Consider the following 21,879-nt stretch of genomic DNA (forward strand, 5'->3'; position numbering starts at 1 on the left):
TTATCTAGTCCCGCCACCGTTACCACAGAATACATGATCTTCATCATACTATTTTTCTTATGACATTTGACATAACATGTTTAAACAGCAGGTAGTAGTAAGAGCTGCAGTCCAACTTTAGCTTCTAAGTGTCTCAATTTACAGGACTCAGCTGAGATCTTCAGTAGTGACTTGTGATCTCTCATTGATTGAACCAAACAAAACAAAAAAGACAAAAAAACATCTTGCATACGCACAAATTGACCTTTGCCTCGTACTGTGCTATTCAGTGTCAGCTATTGTTTGGGTACAAGTGTTTTTTTGTTTTTTCTCCCATACTGTCTCAACAGTGTCTGCTGACTCCTGCCTTTGACCTTTATCAGCCCCCATCCTGGGTCATTCTGTAACGATTAATTGTCTTTTGAAGACTTTTTTGACTTCCTCATCTAGATCATTCCACTGTCTGACACACTGACACGCCATGGAAAAGGATTTGAATGTAGTTCGTACCTTTCTCTGCCTGAAAATCATGTTCCCTCTCAGATTGTGTCCCCCCTCTCTGTCTAGGAAAAGTATTTGCAGGTTGTGAGAGAGGCTTTTGTTGGCTGCCTTGTACATTATCTGTACTGTGCGATAGTTTAATAAATCATATAATTTGAGTATTTTTGATTTGATAAATACTTGATTTGTATGTACCCTATAATTGGCATAATGTAGAATTCTCAAAGCTCTTTTTTGTAATATTGGCAGGGGGTTTGTGTTGCCTTTTTAAGTGTGTCCCCACACCTGCACAGTATTGTAGGTGTGGAGAGACTAGTGCGCAATACAACAGATAAAGTGCTTTCTGATTTATTAGTTTTTGTGCCTTCCAAAGTATGGACACACTCCTGGCCAGCTTACCTTTTAAATGTCTTATGTATGTCTTCCAACTTTACATGTCATGGATAATCACTCCCAGCACTTTGTTCTCACTAACCCTTTCAATATTCACTCCATTAACTTGAATGTTAATACTATTGTTGCAGCCTTGGACTGTGGGACCCCACAAACTATGTCCAAGCAAGTTGATGTATTACCACCTAATATAACAAATTAAGATCTCTTGTGTAGGTACGTAGCTCTTGACCCATTCCAGTACTAATACCATATCTCTCCAGTTTACCTATCAAAATATCACGGTTAATTATTTTCTCAGATCTATGAAAACTCCTAATGACTGTCATTTCTAGTCAATAGCATCAGTAATGATTTCCACAGACTCAGTTAAGCTGAGTGGTTTCTTCTGAATCCATATCGGTTGTCATATAGTAGATTGTGTTTGCTGATGAAGTTATCAAGCCTATTGTTGAATAGTTTCTCAATGATTTTTTGACAGTTGCAGCAGTATTGAGACTGGTCTGTAATTAGTAAATTTGTGTATGTCACCTTTCTAGGACAGTGGCACAACTTTGGCTACTTTCATTTTGGTGGAAAATGTCCCAGTTTGAAATGACAGGTTGCAAATATGTCAGAGGTGAACTGATTCCCTCTAATACTTTCTTAATTAGCCTCGGGTTAAGGTCATTGACATCAGTGGATGTTTTTGCTACGCATTTGTTGACCAGGTGTCTAATCTATATGTCCTTCACCGGTGTAAGAAACATTGTGCTGGGATTTCTGCCTCCGTCCTTATCAAAGTGGTCGCAGTGCAGGGTGAGTGAGGAATGTCTTTGGCTAAGTCTGGCCCCACATTAACAAAGAAGCTGTTGAATCTTTCTGCTTCGATCTCGGTGTTGTCTTCCTTCATGTTATTATATATTGAAGTAGGGAAGGTAACTAGGTTTTGCAATATTATTCATGATCACATTGTTTAGTATATCCCATAGTCTTCGGTAGATCCTTTTTTCTGCTAGTAGATTACTGTAATATTCTTTCTTGCGATCATTTAGGATGCTTTTTCGTTTGTTTCTGTATCGTTAATATGTCTTTTCTGACTGGTCTGTCCTGAATTTTATGAACTGTCTGTACAGAGTGTTTTTCTTCCTGCAGGCATTTATCAATGTTTTTCTGAGCCATGGTTTCCCCTCCTTATACTGATTTGTGTGTCTTTTCTTCATAGGACAGTATCTGTCATACAACGTTTTAAATATGCCCGGTAAATAAGTCTTTCTGGGGAAAACATGGTCTTATTAGGAGAGATGGTATTCATCCTACTTTGGAGGGTGCCGCTCTCATATCTAAGAACCTGGACGCAGTTGTTAGCGGTCTAAAACCATGGCAACCCAGTGTTGGGATCAGGAAGCAAATTCACAGTTTAATACACCTCTCTGCGCTGCCCTTATCGCAGGTGCCCAGGACCTCTCTGCGCTCCCTGTGGAGCATTTTCCAGCTCAGTATAGTATACAAACGCTGTCTGCCCCACGATCATTTAAATTAACCAGATCAAAAATGAACAGAAGAGGCGCTATACAGAAAAACTTGATACAAATCAACACAAAATCTGCGATTATGCAACAAAATCATAAAATAAATTTTGGACTTTTAAACATCAGATCTCTGTCATCTAAAGCTGTATTAGTAAATTATCTGATATTAGATAATCATATTGATTTACTCTTTAGTCTGAATGAAACCTGGCTGTGTCCTGAAGAATATGTTAACCTAAATTAATCCACTCCTCCCAGTCATATTAATACTCATATTCCTCGAGGCAGTGGTCGAGGAGGAGGTGTTGTAGATATTTACGACTCAGGCCTATTAATTAACCCTAAACCTAAACTTAATTATAATTCATTTGTAAGTCTTGTTCTTTGTCTTTCACATTCAACCTGGCAAACTGTGCAGCCAATTATACTTGTTATAGTGTACCGGGCTCTTGGTCCGTACTCAATTCTCAGAGTTTCTGTCAAATTTAGTCCTTAAATCTAATAAAGTAATCATTGTAGAAGATTTTAATATTCATGTGAACAGTGATAATAATAGCCTTAGTATTGCGTTTATCTCTCTATTAGATTCGATGGGTTTTAGTCAGATTGTACATAAACCTACTCACTGTTTTAATCACACCCTCAATCTTGTTTTGGCTTATGGTGTGGAAATCTATGACTTAATAGTCTTTCCACAGAATCCTATTTTATCAGACCATTATTTAATAACTTTTGAATTCATATTACAGGACTACTCACCTCTGGGCAAAAGTTTCTACACTAGATGTTTATCTGATAGTGCTGTAATTAATTTTAAGAAAGGGATTCCATCTGCATTTAATTGAATGCCTTATCCGGGATCGGCTCCAGCCCCCCGCAACCCTGACAGGGACAAGCGATTGAAGATGAAAATGAATGATCCTAATATTCTAGATTCCTGCACTAACGTTAATTTCTCCGAAATCGATCACCTTGTTGACAGTGTTGCAGGCTCACTACAAACAACACCTGACTCTGTTGCTCCTTTAAAAAAGAAGATAATGAAACAGAGGAAGTTAGCTCCATGGTATAACTCACAAACCCTTGAATTAAAACAAATATCGCGAAAATTGGAAAGTAAGTGGCACTCCACTAAATTGGAGGAATCTAGTTTGGCAAGAAAGTCTAAAAACATATAGGAAGGCCCTCCGTAATGCCAGCGCAGCCTATTACTCATCTTTAATAGAGGAGAATAAGAACAATCCTAGAATTCTTTTCAGCACTGTAGCCAGGCTGACAGAGAGCCACAGCTCTATTGAGCCATGTATTACTATAACCCTCAGTAGTAATGACTTCATGACCTTCTTAATGACAAAATTATAACTATTAGAGGCCAAATCAACTCGCTTGGCACCAGTTTTTCTTCAAACCCAGGAACCTTAGAAACTGTACGACCTGATATATACTTGGACTGCTTTTCTACAGTTGACCTTAACAAATTAACCTCTACTATTTCAGCATTAAAGCCTTCTACTTGCCTCCTAGACTCTATTCCAACTAGGTTACTTAAAGAAGTGTTACCTTTAGTTAGCACTCCTGTATTAGATATGATTAACATGTCTTTATCAGCAGGTTATGTACCACAGTCTTTTAAAGTAGCTGTAATTAAACCTCTTCTTTAAAAGCCCAGTCTTGATCCTGAGGTTCTAGCCAACTATAGACCTATATCTAACCTTCCTTTCCTCTCTAAGATCCTCGAGAAATTAGTCGCCAATCAGCTGTGTGACTTTTTACATAAAATTGAGTTATTTGAGGACTTCCAGTCAGGATTTAGAGCGAATCATAGCACTGAGATAGCACTGGTAAATTTACTAACGACCTTCTAATAGCTTCGGACAAAGGACTTGTCTCTGTGCTTGTTCTACTAGATCTTTGTGCCGCCTTCAACACTATTGACCATCGCATCCTGCTACAGAGACTGGAGCATCTAATTGGCATTAAAGGAACCGCACTGAGCTGGTTCAAGTCTTATTTCTAGAAGAAGAGGAAGAAGAATTCCTTTATTAGTCCCGCAACGGGAAATTCAAATTTTTCACTCTATTATTGTTATTCATCTTACACACACACACAGACCCGAAATACACACACATGCAATTAATGGAGAGTGCCCAGGAGATGAACTGGCACCTCTCCAGCCACCGTATCCATGCTCCATTTATGGTCCACACAGGGACTTGAAGCAGCGACCCTCTGGTTCCCAGCCAAGTCACCTATGGACTGAGCTACTGCCGCCCCATTATCCGATAGATCTCAGTTTGTACATGTTAATGACAAATCCTCCACACACACTAAAGTCCTTGGACCGATTCTATTCACATTATATATGCGTTCCTTTATATATATGCGAACATATTACAAGGAAGCACCCCATACATTTTCATTGTTATGCTGATGATACACAATTGTATTTGTCGATCAAACCAGAAGAATCCAATCAGTTAGATAAACTTCAAATGTGCATTAAGGAAATAAAAGCTGGATGACCTGCAATTTTCTGATGTTAAACTCAGATAAAACTGAAGTTATTGTTACTGTCCGAAACTCAATGGCTAAAGATATTGTTACTCTGGATGATGTTGTGTTGTCCTCCAGCACCACAGTAAGGAATCTGGGTGTTATTTTTAATCAGGATATGTTCTTCGATTCTCACATAAAATTAACGACAAGGACTGCATATTTTCACCTTCGTAATATTGCGAAAATTAGGAACATTGTGTCTCAGAAAGATGCAGAAAAACTAGTCCATGCATTTGTTACTTCTAGGCTGGACTACTGCAACTCCTTATTATCAGGCTGCTCCAATAAATCTGTTAAGAGTCTCCAGTTGGTCAAAAGTGCTGCAGCTCCAGTACTAACTAAAACAAATCGAAGAGAACTCATTTCTCCTGTATTAGCCTCTTTGCACTGGCTACTTGTTGTTCCTAGAGTCTCCAAAAGCAGAATGGGAGGCAGAGCCTTCAGCTACCAAGCTCCTCTCCTGTGGAACAAACTCTAGTAAACAAAGTATTTGGGAGGCAGACACTGTCCCCATATTTAAGAGTAAACTTAAAACTTTCCTTTTTGATAAAGCTTACAGATAGGACCTACAATCCCTTAACAATGTTGCTATTTTTTAAATGATTTTGTTCTGCTTAATGATGCTGCTATAGGCCTCTCTGCCGGGGGACAATACTTTTCCTGATACCCTGAGCTTCTCTTCTCTCTGTCTGTATCATTCATGTCTCATCAATGCATGTTACTAATTCAACTTCTTTCTCGGAGTTGTTTGTGCTTTGTCGTCTCGCATGTCCCTGCTGATCGTGGTGGTGCCTGCTGCCATGGTCCTGCATGACTCTTCCTGCTAGTATTATCACTGTTACTCATAGAAACTATCATTGATTTATAAATTATAACATTTGTAGCTTTAAAAACACCATCAGTGGTATGTCTCGCTGTATCGTAGCTGCTATTGCCATTACTCATCATTGATCATGTTTGCCACCATAATTACTAGCATTTTCATAATCTATCACCATAGCTGTGCTTGTTTCCACTTTTCTGCTGTATTAACTGCCATAACATATAAGTCATATTCACATCAATATAGATATTATCATAGTTACTGTTACTGTTATCTCTGGAAGTGTGTCTGTCTGTCTCTCTCTGTCCATCTGTGCGTCTTTTCTATCTTTCTCTCTCCTTTTCTTCCTCCCCAACCGGTGCAGACAGATGTCCGTCCTCCATAGAGCTGGGTCTGTCCGACGTTCCTCCCTGTTATAGGGAAGGTTTTCGTTGCCACCGTACTCTACGGAGGAATTGTTGGGTCTATGTAAATCATAAATAAGTCATAGAGTGTGGTCTTTATCTACTCTGTAAAGTGTCCTGAGATAACTTTTGTTATGATTTGACACTATAAATAAAATTGAATTGAATCTAATTGAAATAATTGCAAAAAGGAATCACATGAACCATTTACATCTGTTTCATTGTAAACATTGTTTTAGTTTTGCATCAGTAGTTCATTTTTCAGTGTATTTATTCTTTCTTCAGTCCTGACCCTTATATATGTGTTTTTGTTCGGTGTCTGTCTAACAATGTGTTTCCAGTCATAGATAACAAAGATTGTTAGGTGGTCACTTCTATCGTTTATCAGTAATGGTATGTCATTCCCTATAATATTAGTGAAAATGTTATCAATCAGTGTAGCACTGTGTGTTGTGATCCTGCTAGGTCGTATAATGGGAGGTTGTAAGCCCATCGTGTACATTGTATTAGTGAACTCATCTATCATCATATTTTGTTTCGGGTTGAGTAAGTCAATATCTACATCATCACAGATAAAAACCCACTTTTGGCTAGTTTCTGAGAATATTCCTTCCATACATTCATTGAAATCTTTTATTTTTGAATCCGGTGGCTCTGTAAACACAGCTTACTAGTATAGTTTTACCTTTCTTCACACATATTTCAATTGTCACACATTCCATTAAGTGCTCAACAGCTTTAGACATATATTGTCCAGTCTCATACTTGATGTCAATGTCAATGAACAGGGCCACTCCTCCCCCACCTTTGTTTCTCCTGATAACACAAATGAGCTTATATCCATCCGGGAAAAAGATAGATTTGTAAATAGACTCCTGCTATTACAGTGAATCAGAGACAGTTTCCCATCCATCTCAATGCCCTCGTTGTATTGATCTTCAGTGTAGTACTGGCATTTCTCAGTCATGTTACAGTAGAAGTGATTATCCAGGTCAATTCCTTTCCTCCTTCCTACTGTCTCTAACGGTGTGGTTCACATGTTGATCTGTAATCAGCTCCTCACTTCCATGCATATTTCCATCATCTTTTCAGTCTGTAAAAACCCTTGACCTTTGCTGTGCTGTAGTTATGGAGCCTTCGTGAGTTAACCTTAATTGTTGAATTTCTTCAGCTCGTCCTCACTCCTGATTTGCATTATTTTGACTTCTTCTGTTGAGGATCCATTTGTTTTGACATAGATTCTGCAGTTGGCCATCCAGGTGTGTTGAATCTTGCCCCCTTTCCTCAGTTGGCGAGCTTCTCTGGTGATGTCAGCATTCTTTTTGGTGAGATTCTCGTTGATGTTAACGTCCGAGCCTTTGAGCTTCCTGCCTTGCTTCTTGTATTTTCTGTTGGTGAATCTCAGCATGACAGCTCGTGTTCGAGACTCTTTTCTCTGGGGTAAGAGGTGACATACTTCCACATTGTTGAAATCCACATCGATGTCTTTGTCAGCCAGGAACTCAGACACCTGCTTCTCCACAGATTTGATATCCGATTCATCAGTCTCCCTCGAACGGTTGGCTGTGACCACAGCCGCACTTGTGTAGGTCCGATGCTTAATCTTGAGGCCAGTCACAATTACCTTGTTAAGTCTTCCTTGCTGGTCCAGCTCCTTCACTCTGTTCCCCAGCTCCTTTAGCAGCTGGTCTTTTTTTGCATTCTCTTCCTGGAGCTATTTGATTTCAGCTATCTTCTTTTGGAGAGGTTGCATCTTCTTCATCTTCAGCTCGCTTTTCAGCACCTTCAGGTTTTTGGTCAGGATTTCCTTCAGCTCCTCTCTCATCACTGCCAGGCTTTCATTCATAGTGTCCAACATTGGCTGAGCTTTTGTGCTATCCTCCGACCTGGTGTTGGGTTTAGTTTTCACCATTTTTTTTAAAATTCATGCATGTGAGAGATAGATTGCGTTCCAAAAGCTCAGACTCCTGTTGCTGCTGCTGGCCCACTCGATACAATGAATATGTATAATAATGCCATGGACACAGTGAGTTACAATGTGGGCTTCAGTTTGAGCCCTGTTGTTAGAAACCATTAAAAGTATGTTGAGCAGTATGTTGTGTTTTGTGTGCAGTGGACCAATGGGTTTACAGACAACTATTACTTGTTTGCTTTGACACTGAAGAAAACTTGATGATTCCCAGGTTAGTTGTGATTTCTGAGCAGATCATTAATGGCCTTAACAATATTACCCCCTGGAAAGTATAAGTCAGACTGAATTTTTGACAAAATTTTGAATTAAAGAAGTGTGATTTTGGATGCAATCCGGCTCTGGAGTTATTTTAAAGTACTTTAACTGTCCCAGCGAGCTCTCTAAGAATAATAGAATGCACCTGTCTCTTTCACCTCACACAGTCCCCCTTCAACCCTTTTGCACTCCCCTAGGTATGAGTTGCCTCACAGTGTGCAAACTTCTATTACAAAATAATGTGAAGTAGGCATCTTCTGGTTCTGAAAACTGAAACAGAAGCAGGATCTGCTCCCTAACTTTAAAACAGAATGAAGATGAAGATATTCAAAGAATCCTTCACTTGTATTCTTATTCTTATCATTGGCCATAACCACATGCATGTTGCATGTAAACATAGTCACCTTTTAGCTAAATATACTCAACTGCTGTAAGTGAGTTTGTCAAAACCCCACACAGTCAGAACCCATTAATCAACCCACCTGTGATGTGAATACATTGGAAAGATATTTGTTTCAGTCTTGAAACAAACAGGAAGAGTTTGTAGAATTACCTGCATGACTGCATCAGACCAGCCAGACTCTGAAAAAAGCCCACGTCCTTTTTGTCTTTCAGATAATCCAGCATTTTCTGTCAAAGAGACAGAGAAAGACCAGAAAGGACAATGGGACAGCTGCATTATATTTTAGAACAAATTGTGCTTTATAACAAATACAGTACACCTATACATAATGACCTTAATCCCTCATTAACAACAGTGCATCTTTGAAAGGGTCTCAACACAATACACTTCACAGGAATACTGGACTAGTTTGCATGTATTTTACACATGTTCCTGTTATTGCAACACAACTGCCCATCCACAGCATCTACCTTTACAAAGCTCCAAATGTTCCCTTTTTATTGATATTGACAGGAATGTTGCTGTTGTACTGGATAAAATGAAAAAGGTAAAAGGTAATGAATAATGAATGACTTGGAATTTTTTTCTGAGCGCCAGTGTCTTTTTTCAATTGCTCACTATGAGGAGAGAGCATATGCGGCTGCATGCAGCCACCTAGAGAAATGTGCTGCATCTTTTTTCCGAGCACTTCGTCCTTTTTGTGCGGCCACTCTGAATGCTTCTAGCTTTTCAGAAAAACACTGGTTTTGTTTTTTTGTTCAGGAAACTATCACAACAAAGACAGAAAAGCCCATTTGTGTGATCGATTGAGCTCTCATTGATGCGTTGTTGTGTTGTGCTTCTATCACTGTTTGAGTTGCAAGCTTGTTATTAGTTATGTAACCACAAAGCTATCAAGAACCACTGGCATCCCTTTGAAGTGCTGGGATGAAATGCTCCCCAGCACCCTGCCAGCACTTTTCTTTCAGAACAAAATTATATGTGTAAACGTCCTTAAAGTGACACTTGGCAGAACAGTACTGGCTGCATGAGAATTTACATGAGTGTGTAGTCTTTCAAATACAATGCAACAGTAACAGTAAGAGAATCATATTTAAAATGGCAATGTACATGACAGAAACCGAAAAATGGAATACCTGTTGTACAGTTGAGTTTCCTCCATTGAGAATAGCTATGCCCAGCTTCAGAGTAGAGGCCACCATGGGACCCATCTCACCTGGTGAAAAGGATAAGTCCCTGTCTCAGCCAACAAAGAATCAATGCATTCTTACATTTAATAACTTAGCCTCACTATCATGCAGAGAACACTGATACATACAGCAATACAATCAGTCTATATTCTACAATAATAATAATAAGAATAAGAATAAGAGTCTAATGCTCTGCTTGTTACAGTATCAAGCAGCTGAAGCTTGATACTGACCAGAGCATTGGACTCAGGTGTGTTACAGCAGGGAGAAACCTAAAACATGCAGGAGCAGGATTGGGCACTCCAGTAATAGAACAGCTTATAAATCTATCCAGACGCAGGATGAGTTAGCATTTGTGGCACTTTGGCATCATCAACAATACTCTCCTGGCTCCAAGTCCAAAAGTTGTACCGGAAAACCTATTTTACTGTGAACGACAGGTGGCTTTAGTGAAGATGCTGACTTTAATGTTTACATCAGCCTAAATATAAAGTCCAAGCAAAAATACAAAGGGCCAATCAGAGATCTATTGGAAATGTCAAATTAGATCCGTCCTGTCTTCCATTTTCCCAGCAACTGTTAAGTCAGTGGGTCACTGTCTCCATCAATCAAAGTCACCTGTTGCGGCCCTGGTTTCCATGGTGACAGCAACTTATGTAGACAGGCCAGAAACAACAGTGATAACACACCATTCCTGATCAATCCACACAATTTGGTGTATGTTTTGCGCATGTGTTAGCAACGCTGTCAGACTAGATGCGAATCAAAGTTTTAGGCGGAAGAAGAGAAATAAGCAGAATATGTCCGAGCAATAATAGACTATGTGCTTTCAAAGATTATGTGAGCAGAATCATGGGTGATATTACATTCTTCCTCCCCATGGGGCGAGACTTCTTCATTGATTCAATGTTAAATGTATTTTTTTCCTTTTTTTATTTTTCTAATTATTGATCTGTGATTAGCCAAAACACTGAAAGCGACGCATTTGGGGAGAGCTTCCTACGATTTACAGTTTGGAAAACATGATTGACATCTCCCTTGTCCAATAACAATATTCAGATTTATTATTTAGATAACTTTAACTCTGAACCACTTTAGCCACTAGCACCTGCTAGTAAGTCAGCCCCTTGCATTAGAAAGCTAATTAGCCTTTAGATAATTTTGCGGTAATTATATGGATTTTGGGCAGCAAGTGCCGTGGCCAGGAAAGAGAGCTCTGTTTTTCAGCTATCACGGCAGCTATCAGGTACAGGACCAAGGGGAGAAGATGCAGCCGCCCGACTTGTTGGATCATGGCATAGGTGTTCGACATTCACACGGAAGAGAAGGTGCTCAGGTGAGTCAAATATACAGCTAAGATGACATTTATAAAGGTTTAACCTAAGGAGTGAATATGTTTTTTGATAGTTTGGTTAAAATTCTCTTCTCCAAATCATTAAAATTATAAAATGACATTGTAGATTAAGACAACATTTTTTTTACCTGTATTTAGATGACTGACATTAAGAAAGTGTAATACAATCTCTGCCCCACAGTTTTGGAATTACGGAATTACATTAATATGTTCTGTTATCAACTAATTAAAAGTAATTTAAACAGTTATCACAATGTTTCCCCTGCCAAAGCACAGGCCTCGCAAGTTTTTCTATACCTGTTATTCATTCTGAAATAATATTTTGCCAGATAGGCACTAAGTCTTTTAACTCGATCTGTCGTGTCACCACAATAATCTCTATTACATAGGCTCAGTTATAAGTTGACTGTTGTTAATATTCCACTATTTCTTTAAATGTCAACTGATGCTGATATTTTTCTGACTTCATTTTATTTTACCTTTCATGATCCAGAGAAGACAACAGATTGCCTCTCTGTAAAGGTGACAACAGCCCCACTATATCTCTGTAAAGGTGACAACAGTCCCACTACCTCTCTGTAAAGGTGACAACAGCCCCACTGCCTCTCTGTAACAGTGACAACAGCCCCACTATATCTCTGTAAAGGTGACAACAGCCCCACTGCCTCTCTGTAAAGGTGACAACAGCCCCACTATATCTCTGTAAAGGTGACAACAGTCCCACTACCTCTCTGTAAAGATGACAACAGCCCCACTATATCTCTGTAAAGGTGACAACAGCCCCACTAACTCTCTGTAAAGCTGACAACAGACCCACTACCTCTCTGTAAAGGTGACAACAGCCCCACTGCCTCTCTGTAAAGGTGACAACAAACCCACTGCCTTATCTGTAAAAGTGACAACAGCCCCACTGCCTCTCTGTAAAGCTGACAACAGACCCACTGCCTCTCTGTAAAGGTGACAACAGCCCCACTGCATCTCTGTAAAGGTGACAACAGCCCCACTATATCTCTGTAAAGGTGACAACAGCCCCACTGCATCTCTGTAAAGCTGACAACATACCCACTACCTCTCTGTAAAGGTGACAACAGCCCCACTGCCTCTCAGTAAAGGTGACAACAGACCCACTGCCTTATCTGTACAGGTGACAACAACCCCACTGCCTCTCTGTAAAGGTGACAACAGCCCCACTGCCTCTCTGTAAATGTCCTTGTGACATCAGCCAATAACTACTGTTGAATTTGAGATCCAGTGTCTTATTTTATTTTGTATTGTTCAATCCTTTGTTCAGTCTTCACTTGTGTAATAACTTTCTTCTCAGGCCCTTATGTGGGAGCTCTGTACTTTTGTGAAGCATCCGTGGGTTTCTTGAATTGTGCCATGTACAAGCAAACTACTAATATTATCATACTTACTTACTTTTAAGTCATTGTTTTATTGATAAACTCTAATTGAGCATATAAAGGGAAAGATAAGTAAACATTAAGTGTAAAATAACCCTGCAAATTTTTCTTCCACCCCAATTTTTGAGTCACCAGCCTCCACTGATGTATAAATCTGCGCACTGAAAGTGATGGTACAGCAAATTCAATCATCGTGAAAGTAGTGTTATAGTGTAGTAGTTATAGTGGGAGGCATGTCCTTCAGGAAGTAAAACCTACCTTTGCTAGCGCTGATGGTTTGAAGCACCATCTCAGCAGCTCCACGGTCATGCAGCCGAGCTTGCTGATACAACAGCTTCTGCTTCTCCATCTCCTTCTCCTGTTTATGTGAAACAAGTCACATGTCTGACAGGCGGCAACATACCCATTTACAGCAAAGACCATCATGGGGACCAAGAGACACACACGGACCAAGAGACACACACGGACTGAGTAACAGATCACCTACTTCAAAACTCTTCACTTCCTCTCCATACTCATCTTCTTCATCATGGCAACTCTGACGAAGTGAAAAGTGATAATATTAGGCATGTCACAATTCTTCAAATCTACAATTCCATTTGACTTTTGATTTTTAAGCTCACAATTCAATTCAATTTTCAATTTTTTTTTCTATGCTATGCCACAATAAGAGTAGGAGAGAGATATTACAAAATGCACCTGAATGCACCGTGAGTTTATGAGGGGCACCTGGATGCACCATGAAGTCCAGTCAGTGCTCACACCGTTACATAACTTGCAGGAAAGGTAAAATATTTTTGCCTGCCGAGAATCACATCCGTTTCGAGCAACAGCAATTTGGCAGCAGTAATCATTTCTGATGAATAATGCATGCAACTCACCTAACCCTAACCCTAACACTCAACACTCGAAAAAATTGCATCCACCTCACAGGCAGCAAGAAAATGTGTTTGTGCTTCACCTAGATGTCCCCTGACCAATCAGTTTTCTGTGAGGAGCGACTGGCAGTTGAGGGGGAAGCTGGGGGCGATGACCGCTAGTTTACAACAACATTGGTCGCTCCTTAAAAGGTAGGTAGGTAGGTAAAAAACTTTAATGTCCCCGAGAGGCAATTTGGTTTACAGCACAGACACATTGACACACAATTCGTAGATACTGACATCTATAAGGCTAATTTCTCTGACATTACATTTATATACAGTCCCCCTCCCAAGTCCGTAGGAAAATTGTAAAGGGTCAAGAGCATGTTTAAAGAGTTAATGATGTTCGTTTTTATGATCTGATCAAGAGATTTGACTACAAGAGAGGTGAGTGAAATGGGCCTGTCCTTGGTATGGCACTGGATGAGTATGCCTTGGGGATGGATCCGTAGCACAAGTCGACGGTCTTATTTTTTCGTGTTGGACAAGTATGTGAAAGTATGTGGACAGGGATTTTTTTAAGGGTGCAGTTATTAAAATCCCCCATTATAAATTTGGGTGCAACGGGTGAGATTTCATAAAATTCTTGAGTGATATTCAAGATAATGTCTGCTGCCCTGTTTGTGTCTGCTTTTAGATGTATGTAAACAACAGTCAAAAATATTTGTGGGAATTCACATGTAAGATAGGAGGGTCAAAGAGAAACTGATAAAAGTCCAATATCATGAGTGAAGATCTTTTTCCTTATCACTGTTGTTTGACACCATCTGTCATTTATCATGATGCACACGCCCCCTCTGTGTTCCTTGCCTGTAGCCTCGCAGCAGCGGTCCAAGCATACGATACTAAATCCATCTGGGCAAACTTGGAGTTTGGAACGGTATCATTAAGCCAGGTCTCAGAGAAGGCTAAGCTTCTTGTTTTCCTCCTCCTGAGTCTCTGACGCATTTCTTCCCTCTTCCCAAGTTTCCTCTTGTGTTCCTTCTTGCTAAAAGATCTTGTTATCTTTGCAGGTATGTTTACAGCAGTATAATTCCAGTTGTTTCCTTGGGCGTTAAGTTGTAAGAGAAAGTCTGTGTTTTATAATATGTTTGACTTTGTGTTGCTGGTCGGCTCATTTGCCACATTGATTACAAACAATATTGCCTCGACTATTAAAACAAACTCCCATATTTGTCTCATGGTGGATGTAGTAGTGATCCTCAAGAGTACATTGAACGATGGTTTGATAAACGAAGACAGTCACGAACAAAAACAAAACAAATCAAACAAACAAATAGACGGACAGACCAACTGTGCTGTTGGTGGCCACTGTGCAGCTCCCGCACTAAAGGATGTGTAGTATCAGTTTGATCACAACTGGAGAGTTTCTCTTCGTTGAGAGAAGAGAGCAGTACTGAAGGCCTTTCTCAATGGAAAACATCATCTCTCGCTTCTCCTGATTGACTTTGCCGAGTGTTTGATAAACAGATGGTTCATCTAATCACCTGCCAGGTATGTTTTAAAAGTGTCTTCTCTTTTCCAATCAGTTTCCTATGACGGCTTCTCAGATGGTTCTTTGAAACAAACCATCTGATGAGTCAAGTTAGCGATTTTTGGCAGGCATGAAAAACTGTGTAAGGAAAAAGAATACTAGGAGAATCGTTGCTTTTGATTTCGATAATTGAAATCGGATTTCGTCAAATCAAAATTGTGACACCTCTAGATAATATCATAATCCCCCTAGATAATAATAATAATAATAATAATAATAATAATAATAAGACAGCTAATTCAAAGTAATGAAAAGATTTCTGGTCTTCATTAGCTGGTACCTTAGCCATGATGTCAGCATAAGCCATGTAGAGATTATCTTCATCCAGTTTACTGCAACAGGAAATACACACACATACACGCATGCACGCACGCACATGCACCCGCACACACACACACACACACACACACACACACATACATCAGCACAGGTTGACTGCAGTCATGACTGAAAGAGTTTTATAATGTAAGCTGCATTAAGCTTTTTTGCATTAAGCTCAAAAGGCTGTGGTTAGATGTGAAAATTGCACTGTTGATCCCACTGAAAATCAAGTGCAGTTGGTTGCAACTTTTAGACACTTTAACCTACTTCTTTCTGTTTTGGCTTTTCATGGCTTTATTTCTTTAGTGCAGCCGGAGATTGAAGAGAGGGAGGAGATGACAGGTCCGAGTTGAGCCGGGGCCATTGCATCAAGGATTTTTTTAACTCTGTTCTCTGCTCTAACCACTGAGCCACCGGGCACCCCTAAATTCAATTTTTTTAGTCAAAATATGCCAGCTGGAAGCAAAAAGATTGCAGCTTTATAGAGCATTGTATCTTCCATATATCTATAACTCACCACTTCTCTGTGAGGGCTGTTCTGCTGAACAGCTGGATGAGCTGATGCAGTGGATCGATGTGTTTTATCCCCTCCTCTTCTTCAGATGGCTCCTGGACACCTGGTTTCTGAAATAAACAAATTCACAATCAAAGTAGACTATGATACACACTGAAAAAATAAACAATAGCCTTAAGAACTACTTATCTTCAAAGTAGAAGAAAAAATAAATGTCTTTTACATTTATTACATTAACTTACAGCAAGGTCCTCTATGAGTTTATCTTCAAAGTAGTGTTCCTCTGTCTCAATCCAGGACTTCTCATAGCCCTGCAGGAACAAGTTGACAGCCCGGTGCCTAGTTTGGGGAAGAAACGGTAAGACTAAAAATAAGTCTTTCTTACATGATACAGTTCGACAAATGTACAGTGAGTACACAAACATGCATACTGTGTATACTCCAGTGACGTCATGAACGATGTTTGACCGGCAGGCAATCAGAAAGATGAGCATGGCAAATAATACTTTAATTGGTTCTATTATTGTAAATTTTATAATTATGTTTTTTAAATAATGAGATTATATATATATATATATATATATATATATATATATATATATATATACTGTGTGTATATATATATATATATATACTGTATATATATAAATATATAATTAAAAATAATGAGATTATATATTTTTTTAGTGCTAACGTGTTAGTGGCATGACTGTGCATCACTGACATTGACAGGCAAGTTTTTTTGTTTTTTTTTACTTTTTTCCTATATTCCATTTTTGGATCTTTCAGTGACAGTGAAAACCAGGAACATTTCAGGGGCAGGTCACTGAAAACGGGGACTCTCCCCAGAAACCTGGGACTTCTGTCACGCCGCGGTGAGGTCTGTCCTGTCTTCGGGTTTTTGTCTTGTGAATTTCCTGTTTTATTTTGAAAGATAACTCTCCTCTCGTTCCAGGTCACTTGCCCAACTTGTTTTAGGTTATTCCTCATAAATGGAGCGACTTAGTTTAGAGTTTAATTTGTTAACTTTGCGTTTTGTTTTTTCCTCCTGGACGGAGCGACTTTATTTTGTACTTTGTTCGTTAATCATCGATTATTGTTTGTTCCTCCTGTGCGTAGTGATTTTTAGTTTGTGGCCTTTTTGGCTCTATGCCACGTTCTTGACTTCAAGGATAAAATTCAGTATTGATCTGCGAACCTTCACATCTGAGTCCTCATTCCTGCCCGGGCCTGACACTATCATGACAGGCCGTGGTATGTTGGGAATATATCAAAGCTAAGGGGTGTTGTCCTGCCTCGCGCAAAGTTTTGTTTACCAACTATGGCAATATTAAAGTGATGGACATATTCCAATTAAACAACTCTATTAACAAAAATTATCTATAAAGAATTGTTCTTACTAAGCGTCTTTGAGTACTGAGAAAAGTGCTATAAAATGTGTTATTATTATTATTATTATTATTATTATTATTATTATTATTATTACAAAGAAATAGGCCCCCCTGGTCGGCGGTTGCTACAGTATGGAACTTACTATCTTGATTTAATTTATTTAATTTAACCTGTTGCTGCCCTGTTAGCTTAACTGCTTGAAGACATTGTGAAGTTTCTCAAACTGAATAAAGACCACACATATAATCACTAAACTGATAGCTCAATCGTGTTGTAAGTAAGATATCGGCTGAAATTTTTTATTCCTATGGACAGATTTAAGCAACAGAGGCCGTTTGTGCTGCACATTGAGTCACCAACCAATCACTTTATAAACCTGTTTAAATCTTCTGCAAGTTAAAGTCCCTACATAAGATAAAAAGATGAAAGCGGAGTGATAAAGAATTATGACAAGAACTTTGACATAGCCGTGGCATATGGGAATTACACCACGACTAACAACCAATCAGATTGCTGGATTTGAGCCATCCGTTCTATGATATACTATATGTGTGCGTTGATGTGTGTGGGTAGGTGCATAGTTTACCTGGGCAAGTTATAGAGTGGTGCCATCCTGAAGCAAGCAACCACTGCTCTCTTCCTCTGTTTGGACAGCAGTTTGTGCCACACAGCCTTCTTACTGCGCTGAGGATGTTCAACCTAAACACACAAACTGAACTACTCAGTACTGCAGACTCTCTATTGATGCAGCTCACCATCTGGAAGCCACACTGCCTTCTTCTCTTGGACAACTGGTTAGAGAAAGTACATTTATAAACATCGTTGACTTCAAACAACAGGCATGCTTCTGTCTCTTTTTGAAGTAACCTTAAAGGTTCTGTGTGTAACTTTTTACATGTACTAATTGTTTTTTTATTGCTAATTGACGAACAGGATGTAACATAACTTCAAAAACAAGACCTTCCCCGAAAATCCAAAGGATGTGACTTTTGCACACTCAAGGACACTTTTGAGTCCCTTGCCTCTCTTTAGCTTCCCTACAGCCAACAGTGTGCAACACCAGTTAATGTTAGCTTAGAAATGGAGTCTGCTGTCGTCAACAAGCGGCAGAGTCCTAACATGAGCTCACCATGACCTAAGCTAAGGCTGGCCAGCTGGCTGTGGCTTATTGGCTGTGCAGCATCTTTTTTTTTTGTGGTGTTGGCTGATGGAGTGATTTGCAAACAGCAAGCTAGCGTTATAAATATTAATTTTAGGGGCATTCTATCAATATGATGCCAGTCAGTCAATTTTCTGTCACTTGTTTGGTTAATACTTGCTCATGCCTACATACTGTGAGCATAGAGCCTAACAGAAAGCTGACTATAGTTCACTTAATGGCCACTGATAACACGTTTTCTGAAAGTTACACAGAGAACCTTTAATAATGGCCAATAACATCAGCTCTTCTAAGAGGAGAATGTAGGTCGGCTCAGGAGGAGCCCAAATATATGTGTATCATTCCAAATATGATCATACAGAACGGTGGATATTATATGGATAGTAACACACACACACACACACACACACACACACACACACGCACCTACCTGGTCTAGGTGGAAGAGGACATGAGCGATCTCCAGGACTCTCTCCACAGTCTTCTCTGGGTCAGAGGTGTCCTCGTAGTGATTAGGGAGGTCTCTGTACAGAGCCATCTGCCAACGGATAGCTGGATCCTCCAGCTGTACAAAACACATGCAGTCACATACGCACATGCATTCAAATGTGTGTTGGAGCAGCACAATTCTGAAAGCTCTAAGGTCAATTACATGTGGTGGATTTGAGCTAGATTGTGAACAAAATCTTGGAGCTGTTTCCATTCAGATTAACCAGTACAATACCTTTTTAATTTCTTGCATGTGTAAATTTAGAATTTGACATCATGTACAGTTAGTCCCAAATACACTTGTAGTGCACTGACTTTGTTAATTACAAGCTCAAAGTCTTCTTACCTTTCCTTGTAAATGAAGATTGTTCCTGATGATCTCTCGAACTTCAATCTCTGTATCTCTCTGTTAACAGAGGAAATGCACGCTCCATTGTGACACAAAGGTAACCATTAAATAATGGCAAAACAATTTGCCATGATGATGAGAAGAAATATGCAGTCTTTCGGCTGTGATATGAAATCAGTACAATTCATACATGAAGCAGTTTGAAGGTGTTTTACAGATTTAAATATGAAAATGAACTGAAATAACTTTGATTGAATGAAACAAAGTTTGAAAATGTATAAAAACACTGTCACTGACAATTATTTGTTTTGATAAACTATTATGAAGGTAAACAGATCAGCAGCTGCAGATTTATCCACATATGGGTCCTGCTGCCCTCAGATGGCTGAACTGAAGGAGACACTTTTCACTTTTTTTGTTTTTATTGAATTGATTGAATTTATTGACTCATTGGTTAGTTTTTCTGTTCATTTTGTATGTTTCTTGTTTTTTCCTAAATTGTGTAAGCTTATTTTTTTATTTTTTTGTTATCGTTTGTTTTTCTTCTTAAATTGAGGGAAGGTCCCTTAAGCTTATGGCTTCTTGACCTTTCCTGTGTTCAAATAAAATAGAAAAAAATATTTAAAATAGAGTAACTAGAGATACAGGGGTTCTGACGGAATCCAGGTGTAGCACAGGTATAAATTACACTAAATAAATGGATTTAACCATTGATTTATATGTTGCTATGTTAATTGCTCTTAAAATTAAATTGTAGCTTTATTTAACTGGTTGATTTCATATTTTGTGTTTAGTTGCCCTTTAGCGAGTGCAGCCGCAACAGCCAATCAGATCGTAAAAAAACACTACATGCCGTTTTCTCCATTACTGAGAACCAGGAACACAGAGATGAAAAATTAGAGGCAAAAATTAGATAAGAGAGCAGAAAAGAAGAGTTTATAAGTACAACCTAGTTTTCCCTATCTTTTGGAGGTTTTTATGGTTGTTGTTTTTTTTCACTTTTTCGTTAGATGATTGTTATTTTTTTTCCAAGACTGTGGATTCTGTTTTTTTCCATTGAAGGATTTGATAAGTGAATTGTGCTTCAGGATTTATTTACATATTCATGTCTTCTTGTACTGACTTAACTAAGCTAAGAGAAAGTGAATCTTTTCTGTAAAGCAGAACCTAAAGCTAAGCATGTTCAAGATTGCCATGAGTGAAGTGAAAGGGGAAGCCATTTTATGGTCCGGTCGACGTACTTTTACAGAGTGAAAAGTGTTGAAATGTACGTTTTTTGCATAATTAATTGATCAGTTATGTTCCTTATGTTACCTGGTAAACCTGTGTATTAATATTGCCCTGTTATAAACAGTCCTGGTTTTGTAAGTGTAGTCCGATGGGTTCGTGGAGGTGCTTATGAAGTCAAGGAAACAAGATGGCGAGCTATCCATAGGAGACACAGCGTGCAGAGCCTTGTGCTGCCCGCAGAACCCAAAGACTGTATAAAAAATGGACGTAGCCGTTCTTTCAACTTGATCCAATCATATTCGCCTCTGGGAGCCATCATCTTGTCAGACTCTGACTCCTCCTCATTTCCTCTTACCAAAAAAGGGCAATGATGGGAAGTTGGGGGCACAGAGATACTTCCATCTGGCTGACGTTTACAGAATTAGCCACATTAGCTCCACCACCCGGGAGCTAGGCTAACACGTTACTAGATAAGCTGGAGTGAGAGTCCCGTTTCTCTAGCAGAGACTAAACTGCTATGATATGAAATAAAGTTTGGAGAAAAAAAAACAAAACACTGGCTCTGCGAGTCGAGTGCAGGCATTCGCGTGTCTCTAGCCGAGACTACACCGGCTCCAGGAGTGAAGTGCAGGCAGCATTTCCTATCTATGATTTGATCTGATATTCAACACAGTACCATGCCCATAGACTGTAAAACACCGACCCTCACTGCCAGAATCCTCCCGCTGCTCCAGATTAGAATCTAGTGTATGTGTCATAGATAGCAGGCTGTATTGCAAGTTTTGGTACAAGTGCAGCTATTTAATTAGCATAACGAAGCTAATGTTAACACGGTGTGTTCCTAAACCATCTGTTTGTACAGTTGATTGAAGAGCAAACTATCTTGTCACTAATAGTAACACCACCACATGAATGACCACAGTCCAGGTCAAGATGACAGAGGTAGCATACTAATCCTGACAACTAGCCTCTGAGGCGAATTGAAGGCCAGAGGCTGACTGTCACTCAAGAGGCCGCGCCCCAAATTATTCATAAACTTTAACCTCCAATGAAATATAAACTAGCCTGTTACAAAAATATTCACCCTCCTTAATGTTTAATGGAGATATGACTTAAACATACATGTGACAATGTTTTTTGCAAGTCCCAAGTAGGTTTAATTATGCTGTGAAAATCGGCCTGTTTAACATGGGGGTCAAGGACAAACTTTAGGTTAAGAAATTAACC

General features: G+C 39.3%; 1 protein-coding gene across 1 annotated transcript in view; it reads right to left on the minus strand.

The window, feature by feature from the left end:
- The window catches only part of ryr2a (ryanodine receptor 2a (cardiac)), a gene marked incomplete at its 5' end in the record, with an annotated part of 336,158 nt that overhangs the window by 56,770 nt on the left and 257,509 nt on the right, over window positions 1–21,879 (minus strand). Inside the window, 10 exons of the mRNA XM_083932619.1 lie at window positions 8,948–9,024; window positions 9,934–10,013; window positions 13,003–13,102; window positions 13,232–13,282; window positions 15,479–15,530; window positions 16,037–16,143; window positions 16,276–16,372; window positions 18,012–18,124; window positions 18,991–19,149; window positions 19,420–19,479. Of these exons, the coding sequence (XP_083788745.1) occupies window positions 8,948–9,024; window positions 9,934–10,013; window positions 13,003–13,102; window positions 13,232–13,282; window positions 15,479–15,530; window positions 16,037–16,143; window positions 16,276–16,372; window positions 18,012–18,124; window positions 18,991–19,149; window positions 19,420–19,479 (896 nt within the window). The remainder of the gene's footprint in view (window positions 1–8,947; window positions 9,025–9,933; window positions 10,014–13,002; window positions 13,103–13,231; window positions 13,283–15,478; window positions 15,531–16,036; window positions 16,144–16,275; window positions 16,373–18,011; window positions 18,125–18,990; window positions 19,150–19,419; window positions 19,480–21,879) is intronic.

This window comes from Echiichthys vipera (assembly GCF_963691815.1).
Source record: "Echiichthys vipera genome assembly, chromosome: 18".
NCBI classification, from domain to species: domain Eukaryota; kingdom Metazoa; phylum Chordata; class Actinopteri; order Perciformes; family Trachinidae; genus Echiichthys; species Echiichthys vipera.